We start from the raw sequence: 25056 nt of genomic DNA on the forward strand, positions 1-25056 counted from the left end.
ATACGATATTTGTGATTTTTTGCTGTTGTTGTCTTTTAAATTGTAGAATTGTTTATGTCTCTGCTATTGAAAAAGGCAATATGTTTAAATCGCACTAAAACCTCATCATTTATTTTGATGCCACAGAAAACAAAACCCCAAACTACAGCATTCGAACATAAAACAGAGAAAAGGAAATGACAAACTAACAAATTCTTGCATTATAAGTGACTTTATCCCTTACACCTGCCCCCGGGGTTATAAAAGTTAGACGAGCTCACTTTTACAAAAGGGTTGAAAAGTGAGACTGAGATCAAAAGTGAGCTAGTCTAATTGTTATGGTCCCGAGGCCTGGTTTAAGTCACTCTTTGTGTTTTCTCAACTGTTACTATACATCAAGGTGGTGTTGGTTTCAGTTACACAATATTCAGGAGAGGGTGCTTTGGGCGTTTTTTCACGTTTGCCATGCGAGTTCAATAACAAATGTCAATAAGCCAGTTTCTAACATGAAATTATATTCTTTTATTAATTTTGTTGATGCATCTAGAAATATATGGAACTTATTTTTTTAAACGATAAGCTGCTCAGCAGACAATGTTTGTTCGATTCCGTCACACTGTTATTGCTACACAACATTCAGCATATTCGATTTAAACTTCATACATTCCACTCTGGGCTCTTTAGTCTACTAGCTGTACCCTGGTTTAAAGAACAAGCCTTAGTTACCGGTTGAATACAATATATGAACAGGAATTACCGGTAAATTTGTGTATTATGTTGAGTAGACATGGATAATTATACACCAGAGGAACGAAATTTTCTTTTACTTATTCAAGCACTTAAATACTGTACAATTGGACTAAAAGCGTACATAGATCAGTGTTTGGAAGATTTGTATGACCGCTTAAAAAGAAAGGTTGGTTCAAATGCAGCTTGTACCCAATACTGTAGTAAGCGATGCAACGTCACACAATGGTGCAACACTTGTGCTGCATGGAAACAAGAGGCAGAGAAGTTAATGCGGTACAACATTCACAAGAATAGAGTGAAATGGCGGGATATCGAATTATGGAAACTATCACAGACAGACCGTGAAGAAGGAAAATTTGAACTGTGTCGTATATTTGTACGCGATGGAAGATTGATTAAGTATGATATTCAGACTATGTTGTCTCTATTGCATAATTGTCGATATTTTGGAATTGGTGACGATAAAAACCGTTTAGATGCAGTTCGTAATGTGCGAAATATTGATTTTGCTCATACAGATCTATTTGAAATGTCTAAAAAGGAACTTTCAAAAGCCATTTCGAGTCTCTTACATTTTTTTCAACACCCTTCTTTCAAAGGATTTCAATGCATTTCAATAGTATCGATTAAAATTAAAGGTTTACCTAAGAAAGACAAGCACAGTCTCACAGAAATTGAGGTATACACTGCTTTCAGAAGCCCAGGGAAAATATGTGAATCGGATGTAAACGATTTTTTATCTATCTGTGAAGAGAAAAAAAAATCAGATGGACAACGAATATTACAATTCTCAATTTTAGTATTATTTGTCGCTATTCTTTTCGTAAGTTTGTGGAGAATTCTTAACATGGAAAGTGCACAAGGTAAGGGAAATTGGTACATTAGAAAAAGTAATTACAACAAGGCTTATAAATCTTATAAATCAATAAATGTTTATGCACATAATTAAGTAAACCATATTTTTTAATACAATAGCTTTTTTGCTTTATAAAGAAAAGGTCTAACGACCATGCCTATAAAACCGATCTGAAAACAACTCCTCTCATTTTGTAGAGAACAATTTGTTAATATGCAAAAATGCAGCCTATGAACATCCTTTCACAATGGATATTGACTTGGACTTCTACCGATCCCAGCATGAAAAATTGGTAGGCCGAGAATGGCTCTTAAACGAACTGGACGAGAAGATGTATTCCTCAAAGCGTGGTGTGTTGTTATTGGCAGAAATGGGATATGGAAAATCTGCTATTGTAGCTCATTTGATTTGTCAAAGTGATAAACGTTTTCCTGGAAATTGGATCTATCAACATATTGTTGTATACCATATTTGTAACTTTAATTCAAGAAAGACACTTTTACCTGGTAATTTTGTGAAAAATTTAGCTGGTGGCTTATCAAAACGAATACCTGGCTTTCTTCAAGTTTTACAAAAGAATTCCAGATTCAAAACATATTTTGAAAATGACAGATGTGAAGAAGATCCAGAGGGGTGTCTCGACTTCTTAGTTCTGAAAGCATTAAATGATTTAGATATGGTTAACAATACTTATATTGTGGTTATTGATGCTTTAGATGAATGTATTGAACATGGTAACTTGAATATTTTTAATTTACTTTGGAAACGTTTACCCGATTTTCCAAAAAATATAAAGTTTTTCCTCACGTCAAGAAATACCTCCGATATAAGGATAGCTCGAACTCAGCTTCTGGTCCTTGAAAAAAGACCTACGGATGACAGCAACACAAAAGATGCACACAGATTTGTAAATAGCAAGATAAATAGCTTATCTGAGCAACATTACCTAAAACGGATTTTTAAAACTAGTGATGTAGCGACAGCAATTTCAAAAGCTGTCAAATATACAAAAGGAAATATTTTACTTTTGAAGAACGTATTAACAGGATGGTTAAAAAACGATGTTTCTTTACGGGGCAGTTACACGACACTTGAAGATTTATTCGACGATCAGTTAAAGAGAATATTTCGCAATGGAGGCGTTTTTAAAACTGTTATAAAGGTTTTTCAGGTCTTATGTTCTTCAATAGAACCATTATATGTTGAAGAGCTCTTAACGATTGCTGATCTGAAAGACGATGAAATAGTTGATGTTTTATCAATTATAGGCAAGGAACTTAGTCATTTTATTCGCCAAGCAAATGGCAAAATATCACTTGTTCACAAAAGTGTGGCAGTGTATCTTACAGACAAATCCAGAAAGACTGAACAGTTTTATGTATCTAAGAGAGATGGATGCCGCTTGTTTGCAAAGCATTTGTTGAATATGTTACAGCAACAAAGATCGTTTACCAATATTAGCATTGTTGATCTCGCATCCTATGCAGCTTGTTCGTCAAACAAGGAAATCAAATATGAATTCTTAAAAAACAGTAAAACCCATATCAACGAGTTTTCTGATGTATACATCCTTCATCAAGCAGCAGCTAAATTAAACTCCTATACAGCCATGTCACTTTTATTTGACTTGTTTTCTTTACGATTGGTGGATGAAACTGACAAAGGGAATATAACTGCATCATATATCGCCGCTGCGTTTGGAAATCATAGATCTTTAAAGGCTCTACTTGACCGTCATGCAGATGTGAATTTCACCCGATTGGGTCCAAAATATATAAATGAAACTGTTGATATGTTGCATTTTTGCAAAACTTATGCATTTTGGGAGTACAGTTTATTAAACATCGCCGCACAAAACGGACACATTGAAACTGTGCTGACTCTTCTACGACATAACGTTCATGTGTCTCATCAAACATCGTTCGGATCGAATTCATTCCTTCTGGCAGTTGAGAATGGTCATACACATATTGTACAAGAATTCTTACTGAGATTTAAATCAATATTAATCACCAGTCTCAATCATGCACTCTATTTATCTGCCAAAAATGGATACGCTGACATTGTGGATCTACTTCTATATCACGGCGCAGAAGATTTTTGTCCTACCTGCAACTCAAAGCAATACTGGGCATCCTTTCACCAGACTCGACTTCAAGCTACTGATTCAGGCGAGAATTTACAAATGGTTAACTTTGTATTTCTAGATGATCGACGTTTTATAAGATGCGAGTCGGCTTTGGAAATTGCTATACAAAACGGACATACAGATGTTATTCGGATATTATTAAAAAGAAGCAATAATACATTGCACTGTCGAGAATCTGGTGGTAGAACACCCATATTTACAGCGTTGAAGTTTAAAAGGTCAGAAATTTTTAAACTTTTATTTCAACAAGGTATCAACATTTTAGATCGATGTTTATATCGTAAAAAAAGAATAGATGTCATTGATCTCAACGAAAAAGAAAGAAAGGAGTACTTAGAAAACATGTGCCTTTATAACACAACATTGTCTCACAACCTTGCGTATTATTGGGATAATAAAGTGTATGATTTTGGACAAAGTCAAAATATATGGAATTGGACTGCAAGAGACGGTAATGGCTCCACTCCCATACATTATGCTTGTTGTGCTGGGAATACGGAGATGATAGCTCTTTTGGAAAGAGATGGTGCTAGGTTTGATGCAAGATCTTTAAACAGATCTACTCCTCTTCATTCTGCAGCCATATGCCGTCAAAATAATGTTTTATCTGACTTGCTCTCTCGATATCCCGAATCTGTATTTGACAAACAAAATATGTCAATAAGTCATTATGTGGCTATGAGTGTTCGATATAATGGCGAAACAACTGAAGAGATTATTGAAAACGACGAGTTCTCATTTATTTATCTTAAACGCAAATTACATGCAGAGGTTCATTATAAAGATAAGTATGATAAATCACCGTTGCGGTACGCTTGTGAGAATGGAAATATTAATTTGTTTATATTTTATCATAAATTAGAGTCAAATTTCGTACGGGTTAGTACAAGTACAGACAACTATGGTAATACTATTTTGGACTCTGCATTTAAAAGTACTCCACTTCTCTACAAAAATGATGTAAAAATTGTTGATCACTGCAACATATATCTATTTCATACAGATATAAGTTGCGATTATTACAGAAAGAAAATCTTTATCCCACATGAATATTTGATATATTTGATATTGAAAAGTTTGAACAGAGTTTTATATAATATCGCTCGGCAAAATATTGGGAGATATATTAATATTAGTCTACAAAAAAACAGTGGTCATTTATTAGGTATCATTTCTAATAATTTTCCCCGTGAGTACAATCGATATATGTATACTCACGGCATTGAATCTTTAAAGAACTTGCTCAAACACACGGAAATTGACCCATTACTATTAATTTTTCTTCCGAACATGAGCTACGATTGCTCTCAAATCACTGGCGATGCAGTTTTGCATGATATCGTTCAAGACGAAAGAAGAACGTTTTGGACATCTCTGAATTTTGATTTCAATAAATTCCATATCCTTTCAAGTTCATTAGATAAATGTGTGGATGTTAATGGATACAATTTTCTTCACAGATCAGTAATTGGTGGTAATTACATAGCTTTTCGTTTTCTAAGACAACTTGGGATGTCTTTGTCCAGAAAGACTCGTGACGGAAAAAATCTTATTCAGTTGTTAGTTGATAGTGCGCCATGTTTTGAAGTAAAGGACAAAAAGAGAGAACTGGTTTTAAATGTTTTGGGTAGAAATTTTATTGTCCAAGAACCTTGGACTGAGAGCAATTCTGCATCAGTTAGTTACAATGCACTTGCATCAATCTTGGCAACGGAAACTTCTTTGATAAGGCAGATGAATTCGCACGAAATTTGCAATGATGCTTCCGCATCTCTAAGTTTTACTCATAAAGTGGCAGCAAAAGGATTAATACGGTTATTGCTAGAAATAGAAAAACAATTTGGCCCGTATGTATTAAATTGTGCCAATAAAAAGGGTATCACGACTGCCTTTCTACTCCGTTTTTTTAACCATTTAAAGAAATACCCGTACCGCTGGCATTTGAAACAAAATAAAGTTGACATACATATAACTGCATCTCTTTTTTTAAAAATTCTGTTGGACTATAAGCCCTTTATATTATCGAAGGATTCCCTAGAAAATAAGTGTAATTATATAATGAAGAACTTTAGAAACACTAAAAGAATGTTCTTTTGTGTAATAAATACGGAAAAAGAATTTCTAAGCATGATGCTACAATTTATTAAACTTTTTGGAGTCAAATCCCGGGAAGATTTTGAAGCATTGATAAAGGAGTCGTATATCTACCAAAACGAGAATGTTAGAAAATTTCATTCCGATGGCTTTGTCAAAGGTCTAACTGCACTTGGAAACATTGATAACTATAAAGATCCCTGCAATGAAAATTGTTTCTCTTATGAGACAACAATGAAAAATGCTAGAAATAAAAGATGTTTTAATGCAACTTTTTCGGTTAACGTAAATAGCATTGAATGCTTAGTATTAATAGCAGAAATAACACGGATGAAATTCATATATCAGGATATGTATTTTCATTTGAAAACCGGAAGAATGTTTCATTTCTTATATCTTTACACAAAAAGATATGACATACCTTTTGAAGATGACGATCAAGTTTTGGTCAATGGCACTTTAGTAGGATACATGGACGTTTATCTCAATTTAATGGTGACAATGTATTCAAAAAAAGTTCATATTGATAAAAAATATAAATTTTTGGATTGGTTCAAGTCCTGTAAAAACTGTTTAGCAAAAGAAATGGTAAAGAAGATAGGTTCATCAACTATACGAGAAATACAGAGGTGGAAAGGTTCTGAACGATCATTTATGCAATTGAAGTCAGTATATATACCACATGATGCCCATACACCTCTTATTAATTATTACTCACGTTTTAAAGACGTAGAAGAAATTAAACCATAAAGAATACAAACAGTCCAATGTTTGGTTCCACGCAGGCCCGCACTCACTCGCCACACAAACGTCTCCCCATATGTCTGAAAATATTATCTTTTTGCATGAGTGTTGCTTTGCATAATTGTACAAACAACTTTGTTCTTATGTGAATTTGTTGTAATAAAAACCCCATGTATCTTACTGCTATATTATACATATACATTACTTTGACCTTTGTATATTTGTTGAATTATTCAATAATTCCCTTTGTTATTTTTTAAAGGACCCAGTTCTTGGTCAGATGGATACGTGTATAATATTTTATTTATAATTAAACAAAAGAACATCTGATTTTTAGCCGTCAATGTTATCATTTGTCTTTATTTTGCGGTTTTTTTTTGTTCAACTTCAGAAGATTCATGTTTTAATATGTTTTTAATTAATATTAAATGATTTAGCTAGCTTTAGTTGTTTAACTAATCGTGTTAATTTCTTTCATTTACTACATATGTTTTGGTTTAAGTCAAGAAGAATGCGATGTTATTTACATTGAAGGTGGAATAACACACCTGGAAAAAGTCACTCGAATTAACAATAAATTATTTGATTATGAAAGATATTGTGATAAAGAGACTGTACATATGTCAAATAAGCGAAAAATTTGCAGTTTGGGGATAAAAGAAAGAAAATCTAAAAAATTCAATTCAGTAAGTAACAGCAAAAGCACCCAATGGATTCCAACTCGGGATGTACGGATCACAAGCCCAACACTTTAACCACCCTGCTACGAAGTAAGGTACATGTTGCCGTCGATAAAATCCTTTTAACATAACGAAATGTCCTTTCGATCAGAGGTCAGCCATTTTGTGACGATGTGTTATTCCACCTTAAGTGTGCGCATTTGATTTGACTCGCGTGAAGGTAAAATATATTTTATTTTGTCTAAATCTGCATGTTTGCTTCAGTACCTTAAAACATACTAATAGCGAATTCTTAAGCCTAGCGTCAATGCTTATTTAAAACAATCACTGAATGTATACAAAATACATGTATGTACAAATCAAAGCAATCTTCCAGAAACAATTGTATGTCTTATGTATATTTGATTAAGATATTTTTGTTGTCATTAATTTCAAATTAAAACTCCGCAAATAACAGTGTCCTTCATGTTTTAGAATTGATATGAAATTACTGTTCTCCTTAATTTATAAAAATATTTTGGCACAATTTATTGTTTTATATACATTTTTGTTTATTTAATGTATAAATGCATATCATGACTTAAACTTGGCATTTTTCCCTTTTCAGCAATGACCAGGGTTGCGTTCAAGATCGTAGCTGCTAGTCTAGCCCCTAGGTCGTAGATATTTAGGTCTATTGAACGGACCGCTAGGTTAGCCGCTAGGTCTCAGATTTGAAGTTGGAAATATTCAACTAAAGACTTATTACATTGACATAATTTGTTAATTTCAAGCGGAAATATATATGTTTAGATTCATTATAACTTAAAGGATGAATAAAATATCACTATATAAATAGATTTCGTGTTTGTTACAAAGTGGTAACTAAGGTGGCCATCTTGAATTCGATGCTTAGCATAAAATATTTAGGCTACGAATATCTACCTAGCGGTTAAGCTAGCTTACCGTTCAACAACGTAGCCGCTAAGGTAGCCCTACCTAGCCGCTACGATCTTGAACGCAGCCCTGTTCTTACCTCTTAAACAGACTAATCTAAATTATTCGATGATGACATATTACGGTACTACCTTTCTTGTATAAAAGCTACAGGGTTTTTCAACTACAAAACTTTTTTATCCACCCCTTATATGTTTTGTTAAGGATGTATATTCTTTGCCTTACATGTTTTTATGAGTGTTTTTTTTAAATTTTCGTTTTGCTCTGTTTAGTGGCGATTTTTATATTTTATCGTGTATTTATACAATTGGTCGATCTTCTTTGGGTCTTTTGACGTGTAATTTTATTTACACAATTCTTTAACTTTAATTTGTGATTAACCCAGCCATTTGAAATATTTTTTTAGCTCCAGATAATTATATATACGTACATTGTATTTTAATTTCCGTTGCACTCCCTGTTAATTATATAATTATACAAAAAAGGCAATAAAAACACAGAGTGCAACGGGAAGAAGAGAAAAAGAAAAACATTTCATTCAAACTTTAAAACCTTGCCTCAACAGACTGCTATAATTTAACTTTTTTGTTTATTGTGTATATATTTCTATAGCATTGAATCATGATTTTTTGAAGTATACACTCTCATAACTGCAGCGGTGTGTGCATACAAATTGAGTAACGCGCGTTAGCGCGTTATGAAAATTTGTATGCACACACCGCTGCAGTTATGAGAGTGTATACTTCAAAAAATCATGATTTAATGCTTATATTTACATTTTTTTAACTTCTTGCCTTGTCTGCAAATGTGATTCATACCTTAAAATTCCTATCTTATCCTAAGGGTAAGTTACTATTAATGGAAGAGCCACAGTAACAGCCACAAGCGTGAACTTTGATTTTCGCTTGTGACGTTGCAGTTTACAGCGTTCAACGTTTGTGACGTCATAATAAAACTCGTCAATTTGACCTTTGACTACTTGTTGCATTTAGAGGCATTTAAACATCACGGAATTTAATGGAAAAACACAGTAGAATGTAAATATATTGAATTATACTATAGATTATGTGGCAACATCCCTCTACAACGTTAACGTTATCTATGACGTCATTGTATTGTAGACGTCACCAAGTAACGTTATTGTTATTTTAAAAACGTCTGAAGATTGAATGTTAACGTAGCTCGCGGGTTTGCTGACGTCACAATAGGAATCGACGTAAAGAGTTGACCGTCATAGTAAACTCATAATTTTTTTTTAAAATGACAAATGAGATATTTAGAAGTATAAAAGAAAATATTTTAAAAAGCTTATATGCGGTTTATGACTGTTTTTACGAAGATTTATAATATCAAGTGCTGAAAATTTAAAGATGTCACATACATTGTCACATTTTGTTCTATAAAGATAAAGAATGAGTGTGCGTTAGAACTCTTCCATTTAAAGTCATGTTTTAAAATAGAATGTATGCATTAACTTCGCTTTTTTTTTTTTACAATTATAACTTTCGTAATCTGTACTACCGATTAAATTCTTAAATTTCTTTTGGCTTTTAGAACATGTTTATGCTTATTAGACATTATTGTGAATGTTATTAAATGCAATTAATGTAAGGCTGTAAAGATACAGAAAATTGTTATTTTTGTTTTTATGAAACTCTGAGTCAATCAATGCAAAAATAAAATGCCAGGCAACTACTGACATTATAAGAAAGTAATCGAATAAAACAGTTATCTCAAGCCAAAAGAAATTTAAGAATTTAATCGGTAGTACAGATTACGGAAGTTATAATTGTAAAAAAAAAGCGAAGTTAATGCATACATTCTATTTTTAAACATGACTTTAAATGGAAGAGTTCTAACGCACACTCATTCTTTATCTTTATAGAACAAATGTGACAATGTATGTGACATCTTTAAATTTTCAGCACTTGATATTATAAATCTTTGAATAAACAGTCATAAACCGCATATAAGCTTTCTAAAATATTTTCTTTTATACTTCTAAATATCTCATTTGTCATTTTAATAAAATAAAATTATGAGTTTACTATGACGGTCAACTCTTTACGTCGATTCCTATTGTGACGTCAGCAAACCCGCGAGCTACGTTAATTCTCAGGGGAGCTTTAAAGAGTAAGACGTCACTTAACCAACGTCAGCTTTGACGTCACAATAAGCACGTCACAATAAGCACTGATAAGGGGAAATTGCTCTAACCGAAGATATTGTAAATCTGCTGAAATGACCAAAATCCTCTCAAAATCTTGCAAAGGCTAAGCTAAAGAACAGCTGACGAATAAGGACATATCTTCAGATACAGGAAACTGTTGTAAATTGCACTCATTTGGATGAATGCTCACATTTTTTTATTCACTTTATTTACAGTAATTTCCTGAAACGTATACGTAGCAGCGCCTTTTTTTAAGTGGGTGGGTGGGTGGGTGGATGGCAGCCTCATCCAAAAAATCTTTGCAAGCAAAAAGAAAAAAAAATAATGAAAATTCTAATCCTTCAGCTCTTTAGCAGTTCAATGGTTTCTTTATTTTTACTTCCATTTATTTCAGGCAACACCATGTTCTTTTAATATGATAAGCACATATTTTTAAGCGTAAATTAATGAAGTTTTCCGGTCATTTTTTTCTTTGATACGTTGATCAATAGAAAAATTATTATCTTCATTTCTTAAATCAATGTGTAAACCTTTGTGACGTCACTCGATTATTTTTGATTGAGAGTGTACTGAGGTGAACTTTAGAGGTAGCATAGCAATGACTGTATGTCGTATATATAGAATATCACACTGTTGTTTTGATCTCGGCCCTGGTATCAGCCCGAGCGGTTGGTATCGGCCCAAGCCAAGTGATGTTGTTTATATCATATATCTAAAATCAAAGACTATTATTCAAATTCAATTTCCAAATTAGGAATATGATTTATTATTGTAACCGGAAACAGAGGATTATGGGACTGTTAAAGAACTCTATATTCTCTTAAGTTCAAATTTTACCAACTGATTCAGTTTTCAATAATTCTTATATAAAGAAATAATAATAACGCCCCAAATTCTACTGTTTAAAGGTTTTCCCAGGTTCTGTATTGATTTCCAGATTATGTTCAACACCTTGTTATATAAATTAAAAGAATTGAAAAGTTTCAATAATTTATTATCACCAAAGAAAATGTGACTTTAAATAATTGATAACAAATAACAAGTATATTTTCCCCAAATATAACAGGAGGAGTGTAAATATTCTCAAAATAAATTACTACAAATATGAAAATAAATTATATTGCAAAAATTTAATAATAGAGATAATTTATGAGGAAGGAATGAAAATATGTATTTATTGCACTAGTGGGTGGCTATATTTTTTTAGAGAAGGACAAAGGTCAATAATGAGCACGGGGATTACCAAGTATAAAAATAGTAACACGTACTGAACTATACGACAGACAACATTGGATCAGATTATCTATATGTAAGGGATATCTAATTTGACCCTGAATCAACCAAGTGACTCTACTAAGGCTACATTATCAAATATAATTACATTGTTAAAGAATGCCCTAGCCTATACTATAGGAAACGAACACGAAGTTCTTGAGAAGAGAGAAAAGGAAACGAACCTAAGTTCTTGACCCTAGCAGAGTGAACTCAAATCTCGTGGCCCTATATATATATACCTAGCGGACCAATAAAACTCTATAATTAATTCTATAATCCTATAAGCTGAGATTATCGGTCTCGACCAATGAAATTGCAGGTAATATAATACGTTCGGGAAGAATGACAACATGGCGGTGAAATCAAAATAAATAGGGAATATTACAGGACCATGGTCAAACATCGAAATATAAAGCTTACAGGACTTAAACGGTAATACAGACTAAACGGTATGTAATAGAAATGAAGTTAGGGTTAAATTAAAGCAAATATATCTTCAGGAAAATCAAAATTGTTACATTATGAAGAAGCTATAGATTTTTTTCGGATTTACAAAACTTATTCGTTTTTATTTCTTTTTATATGTATTAAAACTGTAAGAGTTGTCGGACTTTGTTGACAAACCATCGTCATTTGAAATACAGTAGAAGGGAGTCTGTCGTCTGATATGAAGCACTATCTTCTAGAATTCAAAATTATCGAGAGAGAAACTTCCCTCCTACGCAGCTTCGTTATGAGTCAAATTCTTTCACTGGGATTTCGTAAGTTTCCCGTCAGATTCCATTCATAAAGATCCATACTGTTTGATTCTATAGCAACTTGAAAGTTGTTTGAGAACGTTCATAAGCGCGTGCATTACTTTAACACCTTAATTTTTACAGTCTACTCTCTAGTTTTCTAAGATTAAGTCTCGTTCCATCCTTCTCTATATCCTCCATGATTTAAACGTTGATTGATATTAAATAAAGCGTGCTATTGTTCTAAATACACAAGCGTAGTGTAGGTTACCTCCCCTACTTGGATACACATCACTCTTTGGCGCTATTTTTGAATTATTATTTTTCAATTTTCGGTAATAAATAAAAATATTCAGACGTGTAAGGTGATAATTTGTATTATATATTCGTAATTCTACCGTTATTTCACAAACTAGTTTTAATTTAAAGCGGAGATATATGAAAATTATCGATTTCAAATTTGAGGGCAATACACCCCCTTGCCGACGGGCTGAAACAGAGAAATATCAGCCCCGAGGGCGATACAGCCCTAGCTTCCGGTTGCTGTCTCACCTAGTCCAAAACACGTGTATCAGGGCTGATACACTACTAGGTATATGATATACATCGTTATTGTTTTTATATTGTCTTGCTGATTCTCGTGAGAGTGTGAAGTGATAAAAATTGCCATGTTTACAGGGAACTACTGGGACGATTAAAACAATGCATTACTGGTCCGATTTACTGACGCCAAAAAAATCCGTTGAATGAATGTGCAACTATACTCTGTCCCAAGATATTTTGGATTCACGTTTGGCTTAATTGTTTGATATTTATAAATACCTCAGGATTCAAATGATGTTCATTCAAAAGTATGAAAAATTTCCAAGATTTCTCAGTCAAAACGCCCCCGTTAGCTTATCAGGTTTCAATACAATGCTAAAAAATGTGATGTCTATGGAGATTTTGTACTGCAGCAAGCCCGGATGATAACGTTGAAATATTGCGCGATGTATTCCGAGTGTATTCCGAATGGAGTAAAGATGTAATCATTCCCAATTATAAATCTCCGTAAGGAATCTGTTTTCGTTCCTGTGAATTTTTTCGAGTGAAAGATGATAATGTGTCAATGAAATTATCTTGGAAAATATCCCTTTCAACTATTTCAATTGCACTTCTTTCACAGGTAAGTGTATTTTTATCAAAAATCGTCCAAATGTGCAGCATAAATATCTTGGGACAGACTATAGTCCGAATTTTCTATTCACACACGCCTTGCCGGTAGAGCTCGCTATAATTTCCCAATACAACAAAAAATATATCGGCACAGTTTTAAATAATTTAAAAATAATAAATATCCAGAATAAAATCACAAATTGATCCTATTTACTTTGAACAAACGTTTTCGCCTTTCCTGGCTCTTCAGGCAGTTATGTACAAATGACTAATATGTAACGTAGTAACGTCAATAAGCAAAAGTTCATTGTGACGTCATAATAACGTTAAAGTAGCGGAAAGTTAGAGTCACAGAGCAAAAAGGCGCCAAGATAATAATTAAGAAATGAACTCAATGTCTACCCAAGTTATCCTCGTATAACCTGGGTTGGTGCAATTTACGCTTTAGCCGAGGGTATAGCATAAGCTCCCCCTGACTTCGTCTCAGTGAGCTTAAAACTAAAGCTTTAAAGATTTTCAGCAAATGTTTCAAATATAAAGCACAGATTAACATATCTACAGGTTCATGTTCACTATCAGGTTCAAATTAAATAACCTATACAAGATTACTGTTGAAGTTTTTGATCATCAAAGTTTCAAAGGTTTCTATCTTTTAACTGCATCCTGTCGGGTTTGAAAGCCTTCCCAGTTGTAATAAATAAACTTCTACAGGTATAGTGGAATCAAAAGATGCTGTTTGGCAATCTTTATCGTTTTTCTATCAGTCTAAACTAATGTATTTAATATGAAACACATATATTGAGAGAGAGAGAGAGAGAGAGAGAGAGAGAGAAAGAGAGAGAGAAAGAGAAAGAGAAATTATTTTCAAAGAGGTAATTATTAATAGAAGTGATTTCAAAGCTTCCAGAAAGAATGGTAGGACAACGCATTCATTTATTTTAGCTTTTAAACACCCCTGCGAATGTGTTCGGAATGTTTTCTTTATCGTTGCTAAGTACGTAATTAATCCAGAGGTGCTCGAATGAAAGTTCACGAGACTTCACCGAGATTTGTTCAGTTCCTGTGAAATTTCGAGCGGAAGTATAAGTGTTCGGATTATATTCTCAAAATACGTAAGTACTGGTCGTATTTCATATCATATCCTACTTTGATTTATGTTAAAACGGGAAAAGCTTTCAAGATTATTATTCTTATTTCACCATCTAGCGGTTATTTATATTAAACGATAATATTCAGAACAGAGTTATCGTTCGTGTTCAACCACGTGTAGAGTGGTTGAAAATATAAACATTGGGTTGCTTAATAACATCATAGCCATGTTAGATGCTTGTGGTGTGCAATACCATGTTTTAAAAAAAAGTAATGCATGGGTGTCTGTTTTGCTTTAAAACTAAGTATATCGAACCATTTTCAAGGAACATTCTGCATAAAATGGTATAGTCTGTTTCACTATTGATGTTATTACTAGGTCAGGCGCGAATCGAAAATTAATCCTCAGGAGGGATCTCTTTTAAGCATGATAGTTGTTGCAACAGCATACAAATTCTAATTTTTGTATAGTCACATTTATTTCTAGAACACATTTTATTCACCAATTAATGAAGATAAAGTTTAAAATCAATAAACCTCTAGATTTTATATTTGACTACAAGAACCTAGATCAGCTGTGAAATAGACTTTATACACGAGGTACGATTTTTACTGCGAAACTGAAAGGGTCAAATAAAACCATGTGGTTTAGAATTTGAACGACAATAACATTCGCAGGGGTGTTAAAGGTGCATGTATGTCCTCTGTTCAATTGGGTCACAGCCCAAAAGAAGGGATTGGGGTGTACAGCACTTTTAAAACGAAAGCTTGTTTTGATATTAAGATTATCCTAAGGGCATTTAAATGAGTGTTGTTGACACATTCTTCACAGTGCAGAATTAATTAAATGTTCAATTAATTGGAGTACAATTTTCAAATGATATGATATTCTTTGTACAATGTAACAACACTTTTAAGAATGTTTTTAAATTATGTTCTTATAACTAAAAATATTGACAATTTATAAATGGGTTGTTCTATATTTTTTAATAATACAACTGAAATATTTTTATCTCAAGAATTATTTCTTTCTTCTTTCAAAATTTTTTAATCAAATGCAATTTCAAGTTGTTTAATTCATCACAATTGTTAAAATAAACATGCATAAATAAGCATAATAATGCAAAGTAATGCCATGAAATGCCAGCAATACACTAGATTTTGGAAAGTAATGCATTACATTACTGTGCAGTAACAAGCTTTAGACTTGAGTTGTTTTATTGCCTCCTCGGAGAGGGTGAGAAACTACAAAAGTTACAACATTTATAAGTACATGTACAGACATCATCATGACAATCAACATTTCACATTATGCCAAACTTTGAAAATTCGAGCGTGACTCATGTACGTAATGTAAGCTGTAAAATCTAACAATCATAACATGTCAAATTTACTAGTAAAGGGTTCTGGTAAGTTATTGAGACAGCAGATTATAAAATATATGCAATAAAATCATGTTAGAGAAATAATGAGATAGTCGAATCTATGTTTTACTTAATGCTAACGTCCTGCCAATACACAAATCTCTATTTCTGCTGTAAATATGATGTGACATGTAAAAATAACTGATGCACTTAAAATGTAACGTAACTATTCGACACTATTAGCAATGCAAAGACATGACACTTACAGTTTATAAACATCCAAGCCGTGTTTAGTCGGTAAACAGAAAACCATGACACCCCTGCGAATGTGTTCGGAATGTTTTCTTTATCGTTGCTAAGTATGAAATAAATCCAGAGGTGCTCGAATGAAAGTTCACGAGACTTCACCGAGATTTATTCAGTTCCTGTGAAATTTCGAGCGGAAGTATAAGTGTTCGGATAATATTCTCAAAATACGCAAGTACTGGTCGTTTTATATCATATCCTACTTGGATTTATGTCAAAATATGAAAACCTTTTAAGATGTATGTCTTATTTCACCATCTAGATGTTATTTACAATAAACGATAATATTTAGAACAGAGTTATCGTTCGTGTTCAACCACGTGTAGAATGGTTGAAAATATAAACATTGGGTTGCTTAATAAAATCATAGCCATGTTTGATGCTTGTAGTGTGCAATACCATATTTTTAGAAAAATAATGGGTGTCTGTTTTGCATAAAAACTTTGTATATCGAGCCATTTTCAAGGAACATTCTGCATAAAATAGTATAGTCTGTTTCTCTATTGATGCTATTACTAGGTCAGGCGCGAATCGAAAATTAATCCCCAGGGGGATCTCTATAAGCATATTAATTGTTGCAACAGCAGACAAAAGCTATTTTTGTATTGTCGCATTTATTTCTAGAACACATTTTATCCACCAATTAATGAAGATAAAGTTTAAAATCAATAAACCTCTAGATTTTATATTTGACTACAAGTACGTAGATTCTATGAAATAGACTATAAACACGAGGCATGATTTTTACTGCGAAACTGAAAGGGTCAAATAATATCATGTGGTCTAAAATTTAAATGACAATAACATTCGCAGGAGTGCATGATGTGTGGCGCAAAGCCTTTCTCGTTATAAAAATATCCCTCCGGTTATAGATAAACCCAAACAATCTCAAACCGGATAAAACTGAAAAATTATCAAAACAAGTAACAACACAATTACCATTACTTGGAATGCTAAATTTGTGGCATTACACATTACTAGCATTAGTTAGAAAACATGCAATGCATTGCAATGCATTACCATTACATTTAGCATTACCCCAAGCCTGGTGTAATCTCATCCGATGTATTTTTAACCAGGAGTAAATGAGAAGACCCCACCATCATCAAATAGGAGTTCGTCACGGACTGCCCAAAGTCCAATCTCTTGTTAAAACGGTTCTAAAACAAGTATCAAAGCCTGCAATTCTGGCGACCTTTTTTATTATTTATTTTTAGAAACTGGAAACCCAGCCTGTACGTCAGACTTCTGGAATTACACAAAGTTTTTCTCAGAGAGAGAGAGAGAGAGAGAGAGAGAGAGAGGGAGAGGAACCGGTTCTATAAAGCTGAAAATAAAGTAGTACCGTTCTCACCGAAATGTGGTCTAAAACAAATCCGAGATAAATTTTGAGATAATGTGCATTACACATTCACAAAAAATAAACAGTCTTTTTTGTGTTTATGGCGACAAATTGTAATTCTGCAACCTTTAACTAAGGTTTGACACAAATGCATAATTTATACATACATTCTATTCTTTCTTGCTGATAAAATGAATTACATAAAACTTAAATAATGATTTCTTTTTTTAATACATGCAATCAAATTTTAAAGTTTTATTTTTCTCTACACATGGAATTTAGCACTGTAAACAAATCGTCACCCTATCACTCCTACCATTGATCGTACATAATAACAATTCTTCTATATTGAAAAAACAATGCCAAAATTTATACTGATACTTAAGTGTTTACCTAGGAAGAGGAGCTTAAATTTATTGCATGTCGGTAATTGAAGAGCTTGTGCATGTATGTGCGAGAACCTTCTCTACGAAAACAACCTCGTTATTTAAACTGTCGAACTAATTGAGGTTTAGACTGCAACTTGTAAAAAGAATTCTTCTTTACGTACCACAAACGGTCAACATAAACTGAGTACACTTTTTTTCTTGCACTTAAACATGTAGGGAACAACTGCTTGAGGACCCATATAGCATTATTTTTCAAAGATAATGCACCTGTGTATTGATATAAAGAATTCCTTTTATTAACAAAATTTTATTATAGTAGAATATGTATATATCATATTTTGTAAAACACAATGAACACAAACATGGTAGAGATAAACACCAAATATGGATGTACGTGTGTGTACACACCATTATATGACAACAATAAACACTGAATCATAGTGTATAGCTCATAGTTAATTGTACTTCTTATTTTCGTAGATTGTACATGTAAGTACAATCTAAGACATTGTAATGAAATGTCAAGGAAACATCTTAATCTACACAAGATTAGCTGTTTTAGCCATTGAATGAATTAAACTGTTTTCATCTTTTAACAAGACATCCGGACTGTCAAACTTGTTGAATCACTGACGAGAAAAGCAGTGCATTTTGACCAAAACATTTTACGAACTAGTCCTATTACAATAAGTTTGTCTAAATTTCATGCAAACATTATAACTTTTATCTAAAAAATGTTTAGTCAAGTTTCGTCTCTTTCAAAAATAATAAAACAGACCTTGTAAATTATGTACAAACTAGTTTTTTCCCCATAAATTGTGGATTCCCTTTATGTTCCCTTCTGGTTATCAGGGCAAAATGGTTTAAAAACTTTACAACTAGGCCTAATCTAACCAAGCTTAATTTTTTCAAATAATACTTATGCTTTATATAGCTAAGCACCTTTTACACACCTGTAACAGGAAAGAGTTGTCAGTTCAGCTTTGTGATACGCATCTCGTCGACGGTCACACTTCTGCAGAAATGAAGATGTTTTGTTGAAAGCTCGAATGGTCATTGCTGCCTGTAAGATTCACTGAAGAGAGAAAACTGGAGGGATCTGAGCGCTTTGTTCATTCTTCTGCACTGACTCGCCGCAACACCAAATAATCTCTACCATGGATGAAACCTAATACGTAAATTTTATTTGTGTACACGTACAGCTTAACGTAATCAATATAAAACTTCGATGTTTATATAAAGTAAAAATCTATCCTTCGAGTATCATTCCCATGAGTAAAGAAAAGTAATACTTTTCCGCATCTTTAAAAATAATGCCAAAAATTAGCCGTCTAAACTTATCTATCATATTCTGTACATACATGTATCAAAAAATACATGATGAACAGCGACACCAAAAAGTAGACCATTGTCGGCATCCCGGACGTGATGACAATTAAAGTGAATACGATCTGAGGGAATGTGTTCATAAAACTCTTGGTTACCCACGGAAGAGAGTGTTCCAAACATTCCATGTCTTTGGAGAATATGTTTACCATTCTGCCAACTGGTCTGTTTTCAAAGAAACCGAAGGGCGCCCTCATCACACCGGCCAAAGCCTTTTTGGCTGACTTTACCACGATGAATATTTCAGAGAGTTCTCCAAGTACATTTAAAAGCGCTGCAAAAAAGCAAGAATATGGTCAAAAACAATTTTCCTGTTAAGTTTTTATAGAGCGTAAGCCCTTTAACAAGCGTGTACTTACTGTTTCGTCCAATCCTCTAATTCTATATCCTTGTGAAATGACTTGGGCGCTTGGATTAAGATCTTTGTCGTTGTCTGAGATGTCGGTGTCCCATTCACTGAGCCAGTAATTTTTGTAAAAGTCGGCACCATTTTGTGCGAGACATACCGCACAGTCAAATAGATGTCTCCCTACGCGAGCGCCAACAGCACTGAGGGGATCGTCCAATTAGTAAATGTCAGCATGATTGTACACTGCACGCGCTAAACTGTCTCTTTGTTTCTGTCCACTTCTTAGATTTATTCCCTGTCAAGAGAAATCAAATTAAATTTTAATACTTACATCCTTATAAATTTACTTCAACTGCTTTGGAACACTATATACTTAGTATATACCCAAGTTCTGCTTAGCAAGAACATGAAGACTTGCGATTGGTTTAAGCAACATGTTAATCTTGCTTGCATCCCACTCACCTCAATAAGAGAGGTAATGGTAAGAAGCGGACCACGGAAAACTGAAATCATCGACATAATGAAATAGATTTTCTATGTTATTCATACATTTCTCTCGTCTAGCACAAGTACACCGCAAAGATCGAAAAAAGTGAACAGCAAATAAAATATCAAAAATTTTGATCAAAGATTTTACTATCAAATTTTGATAACAGTAGTATGAAATAAAAACCCAATCTATTTAAAACGAAAAACTTTGTTATATAATTGTTTCTTACCAGAAATTCGGACATTTCCAGCAGACCATATTAACCATGTCTTAATATCTATTCTTAGTTTTCTCGTGAATATCCTGCGATTTTATGGAACAAATTTGTCTCCAAATGAGGGTTCCCATGCATAGAGTTTCAATGCCTACAATTCACATAGTGGATACCAGTATCTTTTAACGGATGTCAGTATTCAAAGATGAGAGAGAGAGAGAGAGATTTATTTACCTTCAATCCATTGAAGACTTTATTCAGAACCTTCATTCTTTTATTTATCTTTTCCTTCTTTCTGTAAGACACAATAAAGTTATACATGTAATGTGAGCCTATATTAAATATACACAGCCGCAGACGTTATGGTATACATTTAACTTACATTGATTTTGTGTTGAGCTTTGGCTATGACAGCAATTAATGGAACAAATACTACCAGGAGAGAAAATGCAACTAGAGCAGCCAATCACAGTTCCTGGTACAAGAAGTACATCGCTATGCATGCCTGGTCAGGCCCAAGCTACATAAGGTGCAGTTCAAAGATGGATCTGTGATTTATTTTCGTGGCGTCATCTGACATCAGGTTGACCATTTCGCCAACAGTACATTCCTGCTTGGCTTTATTGGAAAGTTTAGCCATTTGCAAAAAAAAAACCAACAACAAAAAACAAAAAACGAAAAAAAAAAAACAAGAAAGGAATTGATGTGTAACTAAATAAAAATTGGAAATCCTTTTGTAATAATATTGTTACTTACTGCTGTACCGTTCTATATATGGTTCTAAGCGTATGACCCACGTGGTCTGAGTGCATGAGTGTCTTGAAATGTTTAACAACACCAAACAAAAAGTAAGCAGAGGCAAGTAAAACCGAATGCAAAAGATAGTCGTTTGCATCTTCAGCAAAATTTATGAAACACCTAGAAATAGCATTGAATTGTGATTTTATATTTTTTTATACCTTTCATAATAACATAATTTTTCAGAGCACAATTGGCTTGTAAAGGTATATATTCACATAAACCTACATGTATGTCAATTTCCTTTACTTATGAAACATTAAAATCTGACATGTGCCTACCTTAATATCAGAGGACCAATGAATCAATCTAGATATATTGAGACGGTTATTAGGAAGTGGATAAATATCTCGTAGAGGTGGATCTTCAAAATAACTCTAGACACTCACGCTTTAATATCCCCGCTGTAAATATTTTGGTTGACACCAGTTCTTCTAAAATTGTTTTTACATTTTCTTTCATTACATAAGCTCAATCTTTTTTAATTCAATCGTTACAGGAAATATTTACCTTTTCTGTCATCATGCCAAGCTTTCTTAAAAACTGGGACGGCAGATTCTGATTTTATATCAAATCCTTTGCCTCTAATGGTCTCTTTTAGGCGTCCTTAACAAGCATGAACAATAAAAAATTATACGTGTTTTAAAAAAAAATGATATTTTCCAAATTCGAAAACTTTTTTATTTTTTATTATTGTTTCTTGCTTACTTTGTAAACCAGGAAATTGCAAGTGCCGACAGGATGATGATATTTTCAAGATACGATTTCTATATCGATAAAGTGTAAATGTATAATGACTGTTATGATTTAAGTGATTGAAAAAGAATGATTATTTCAACTTTCCATGAACATGTAATTCTAGGAACATCATACCTTAGATTTGGAACTGTCATCCTCTGGATAATTGTCGATGAAAAAGCGCCAGTGATGAAAAGTTCGGCAATGGACAACAAAAGTTGGATTGCACTGAAACGTATGCTCAATTCCTCTTGTAATAATAAACGTGATGTACACGTGTTTATTATTTTACTTGACTGATATGGTTTTATAGGATTGCAAAATTTCAACGTTTTCAATTACCTTTCTTTATAATTTTTGCAATTAAATTATAATCGAATTACTAAAACAAATTGAAAAAATAATAAAAATCTTCTTTACATATTCGTTTTTTATTCTACTAAAAAAACCACGATTATCTTTTGGTATGTTAACCTGGGCAATACCTGAACATATAATCCTCTGATCTGAGACTGGAGGTTTAGAGTAAGAGAAACTGTTGTAAGAAACCAATAAACCGTGAAATAGAAGCCCAGAAAATTGCATTCGATGACGTCGCTCTGTTAACATGACGTGTTTAGCCACCATCTGAAACACACTCCCCACCCCCCACACCCACACACACACACAACAAACAGTGGTTGAATGATGCCATTCTGTACATTCTATGAAATTGTACCACAAATTATAACGTTTATTTCTTGAAAGCCTATACTTGTACAGTGTGATTCCTGACAATGCGGGAGATATAAATTCCGGTTTACCATCAACTCCGTCGGGAAACTCCGAAACTGTATAGAAACACACTCTAGGAGCGCAAGAAGAGCTAGACCAAGGCACAACACCTAAACAAAACAAATCAAACATGAGACTTTAATCATTGTCCTTAAAGAATTTTATTTTGATATGCTTATTTAATCCAATGAAATAAAATTCAGTAAATGACAATAATATAGGTACTGAGCAAACTTACATATTTGGCTTAAAGCTGAATGGCTTTTGGTTTGAACCTTCCTTAGAGGACAATATCCAAAGTCTTAGAGGGGATAGGACCAGTAGCAGGATACATGGTATCCAGCGGAGTATAGTCTTCTGGAAGCACGGAGTCAGGTCCGGATAAGCAGTATTCCATGTAACGTTGGAGTCCTTGAAACAAATATATATAAACCATGAAATATTTATACTCAATGTTATACTAGTATGTTTTTTTACGTTTAGATAACAATTGGTAAGGAAAATGAGTGTAAAGATCAGTATTTCATATTGTTGGGCAATTGTCAAAAGTTATTTTTATTCATTCTTTTTGAAAATTTGAAGATATGACTGAGACTTTTATATTAATTTTGTTTTTCATTTGAGCAAAATAATTATTTTATTTTCGGCACACATGTATTAGGACAATTTCAAACCTTACCCACAAAGGATCCCCTAAGCACATCTATTTAATCTTGTTGACGATGTGATCGTTCATTTTGTTTAGTCTTATCTAAAGTCATTGAAATCCCTTATATTGATCAAATAATGATTTTAATGCCCACTTTTATAATCTGCAAAGGGGGGGGGGACGCAGTAATTAAGCAAATTTATAAAAAATAATTGTTTTTCTTTTATTATAATAATATTAGATATTGTGCATATATGCAAAGACAAAGAATAAAATTTGCACGTAAAAATAAATTTAAAAAAAATAGTAATATGAAAAAATCCAACAACCCCCACCCTCTGAATCAAGTGCAAAATGTTAAGATAATAAATTAATGTTTAATGATTAGTTTATCTCATATTGTTTATAAAACAAACGATAAGTAAAGCTCAAATTAATCTCTTATCCATAGAAACCGGAAAGATAATATTTATTTTGATTAAAACATATTCTCCATGCGCGGAACTCGAGTGGTGTCGGGCTTGGGCGAGGAGGGAGGGGGTACGGATCTCCCACCCACCCACCCCCTGAAACTTTTATTTATCTTATTCACACAGTAGAATTACTGAACATAGGTCTCTCCCCCCCCCCCCCCTCCATCGGAAAAGAATATTTCCGGATCCGCTAATTAATCGCTCTATAATACCGGCACTTTCACACAACACACACGTGCGAATGTTATTGTCATTTAAATTTAAAACACGTGGTTTTATTTGACCCTAACAGTTTCGCAGTAAAAATCGTGCCTCGTGTTTATAGTCTATTTTCTGGAATCTAGCAAATATAAAATCTAAACGTTTATTGATTTTAAACTTTATGTTCATTAATTGGTGAATAAAAATAGTTTTAGAAATAAGTGTGATAATAGAAAATATACAGTTTTTCTGCTTTTTCTGCAACAATTAACATGCTTAGTATAGCGATCCCCCCTAAGGATTAATTTTCGATCCGCGCCTGACCTAGCAAAAGCATCAATAGTGAAACAGACTATAGTATTTTTGCAGAATGTTTCTTGAAAATTACTCGATATACCAAGTTTTTATACAAAACAGACCCACATTATTTTTTTTTAAAAACCATGGTATTAAACACCAAAAGCATCAAACAAGGCTATGATTTTTTTTAGGCAACCCAATGTTTATAATTTAAACCACGTGTAGAGTTGTTGAACACGAACGATAACTCTGTTCTGAAAATCATCGTTTAGTTTAAATAACCGCTTGATGATGAAAAAAGATATATATCTTATAGATTTTCATGTTTTAACATAAATCAAAAGTAGAATGCGATAGGAAAAACGACCAGTACTTACGTATTTTGAGAATATTATCCGAACACTTATACTTTCGCTCGAAATTTCACAGGAACTGTACAAATCTCGGGAAAGTCTCGTGAACTTTCATTCGAGCACCCCTGGATTTATTACACACTTAACAACGATAAAGAAAACATTCCGAACACATTCGCAGGGGTGCAACAGGGTGTGAATAAACTCTAGGTATACCTCTGGTTACTATAGTAAAATGCATCAAGGAGAAATAATCAATGGGCGTGCAAAAATCGCAAAACACACTGAATATAATTACTCTTATTATATATTCTGA

The 25056-nt window shown here is 33.2% G+C and overlaps 1 protein-coding gene and 1 pseudogene across 1 annotated transcript; one reads left to right on the top strand and one right to left on the bottom strand.

Annotated features, from left to right (window-relative positions):
* The first annotated feature begins 744 nt into the window (after positions 1-744).
* LOC128190880 (uncharacterized) lies at positions 745-6777 on the top strand. The gene is made up of 2 exons (XM_052863092.1): positions 745-1592; positions 1783-6777. The coding sequence occupies exons 1-2, from the start codon at positions 767-769 to the stop codon at positions 6576-6578; spliced, it is 5622 nt and encodes a 1873-aa protein (XP_052719052.1). The 5' UTR covers positions 745-766; the 3' UTR covers positions 6579-6777.
* An 11966-nt stretch (positions 6778-18743) lies between these two features.
* LOC128187458 (multidrug resistance protein mrp-7-like) lies at positions 18744-19967 on the bottom strand (annotated as a pseudogene).
* Positions 19968-25056: the final 5089 nt, after the last annotated feature.

Source organism: Crassostrea angulata, chromosome 6, assembly GCF_025612915.1.
Source record: "Crassostrea angulata isolate pt1a10 chromosome 6, ASM2561291v2, whole genome shotgun sequence".
Classification (NCBI taxonomy): Eukaryota; Metazoa; Mollusca; class Bivalvia; order Ostreida; family Ostreidae; genus Magallana; species Magallana angulata.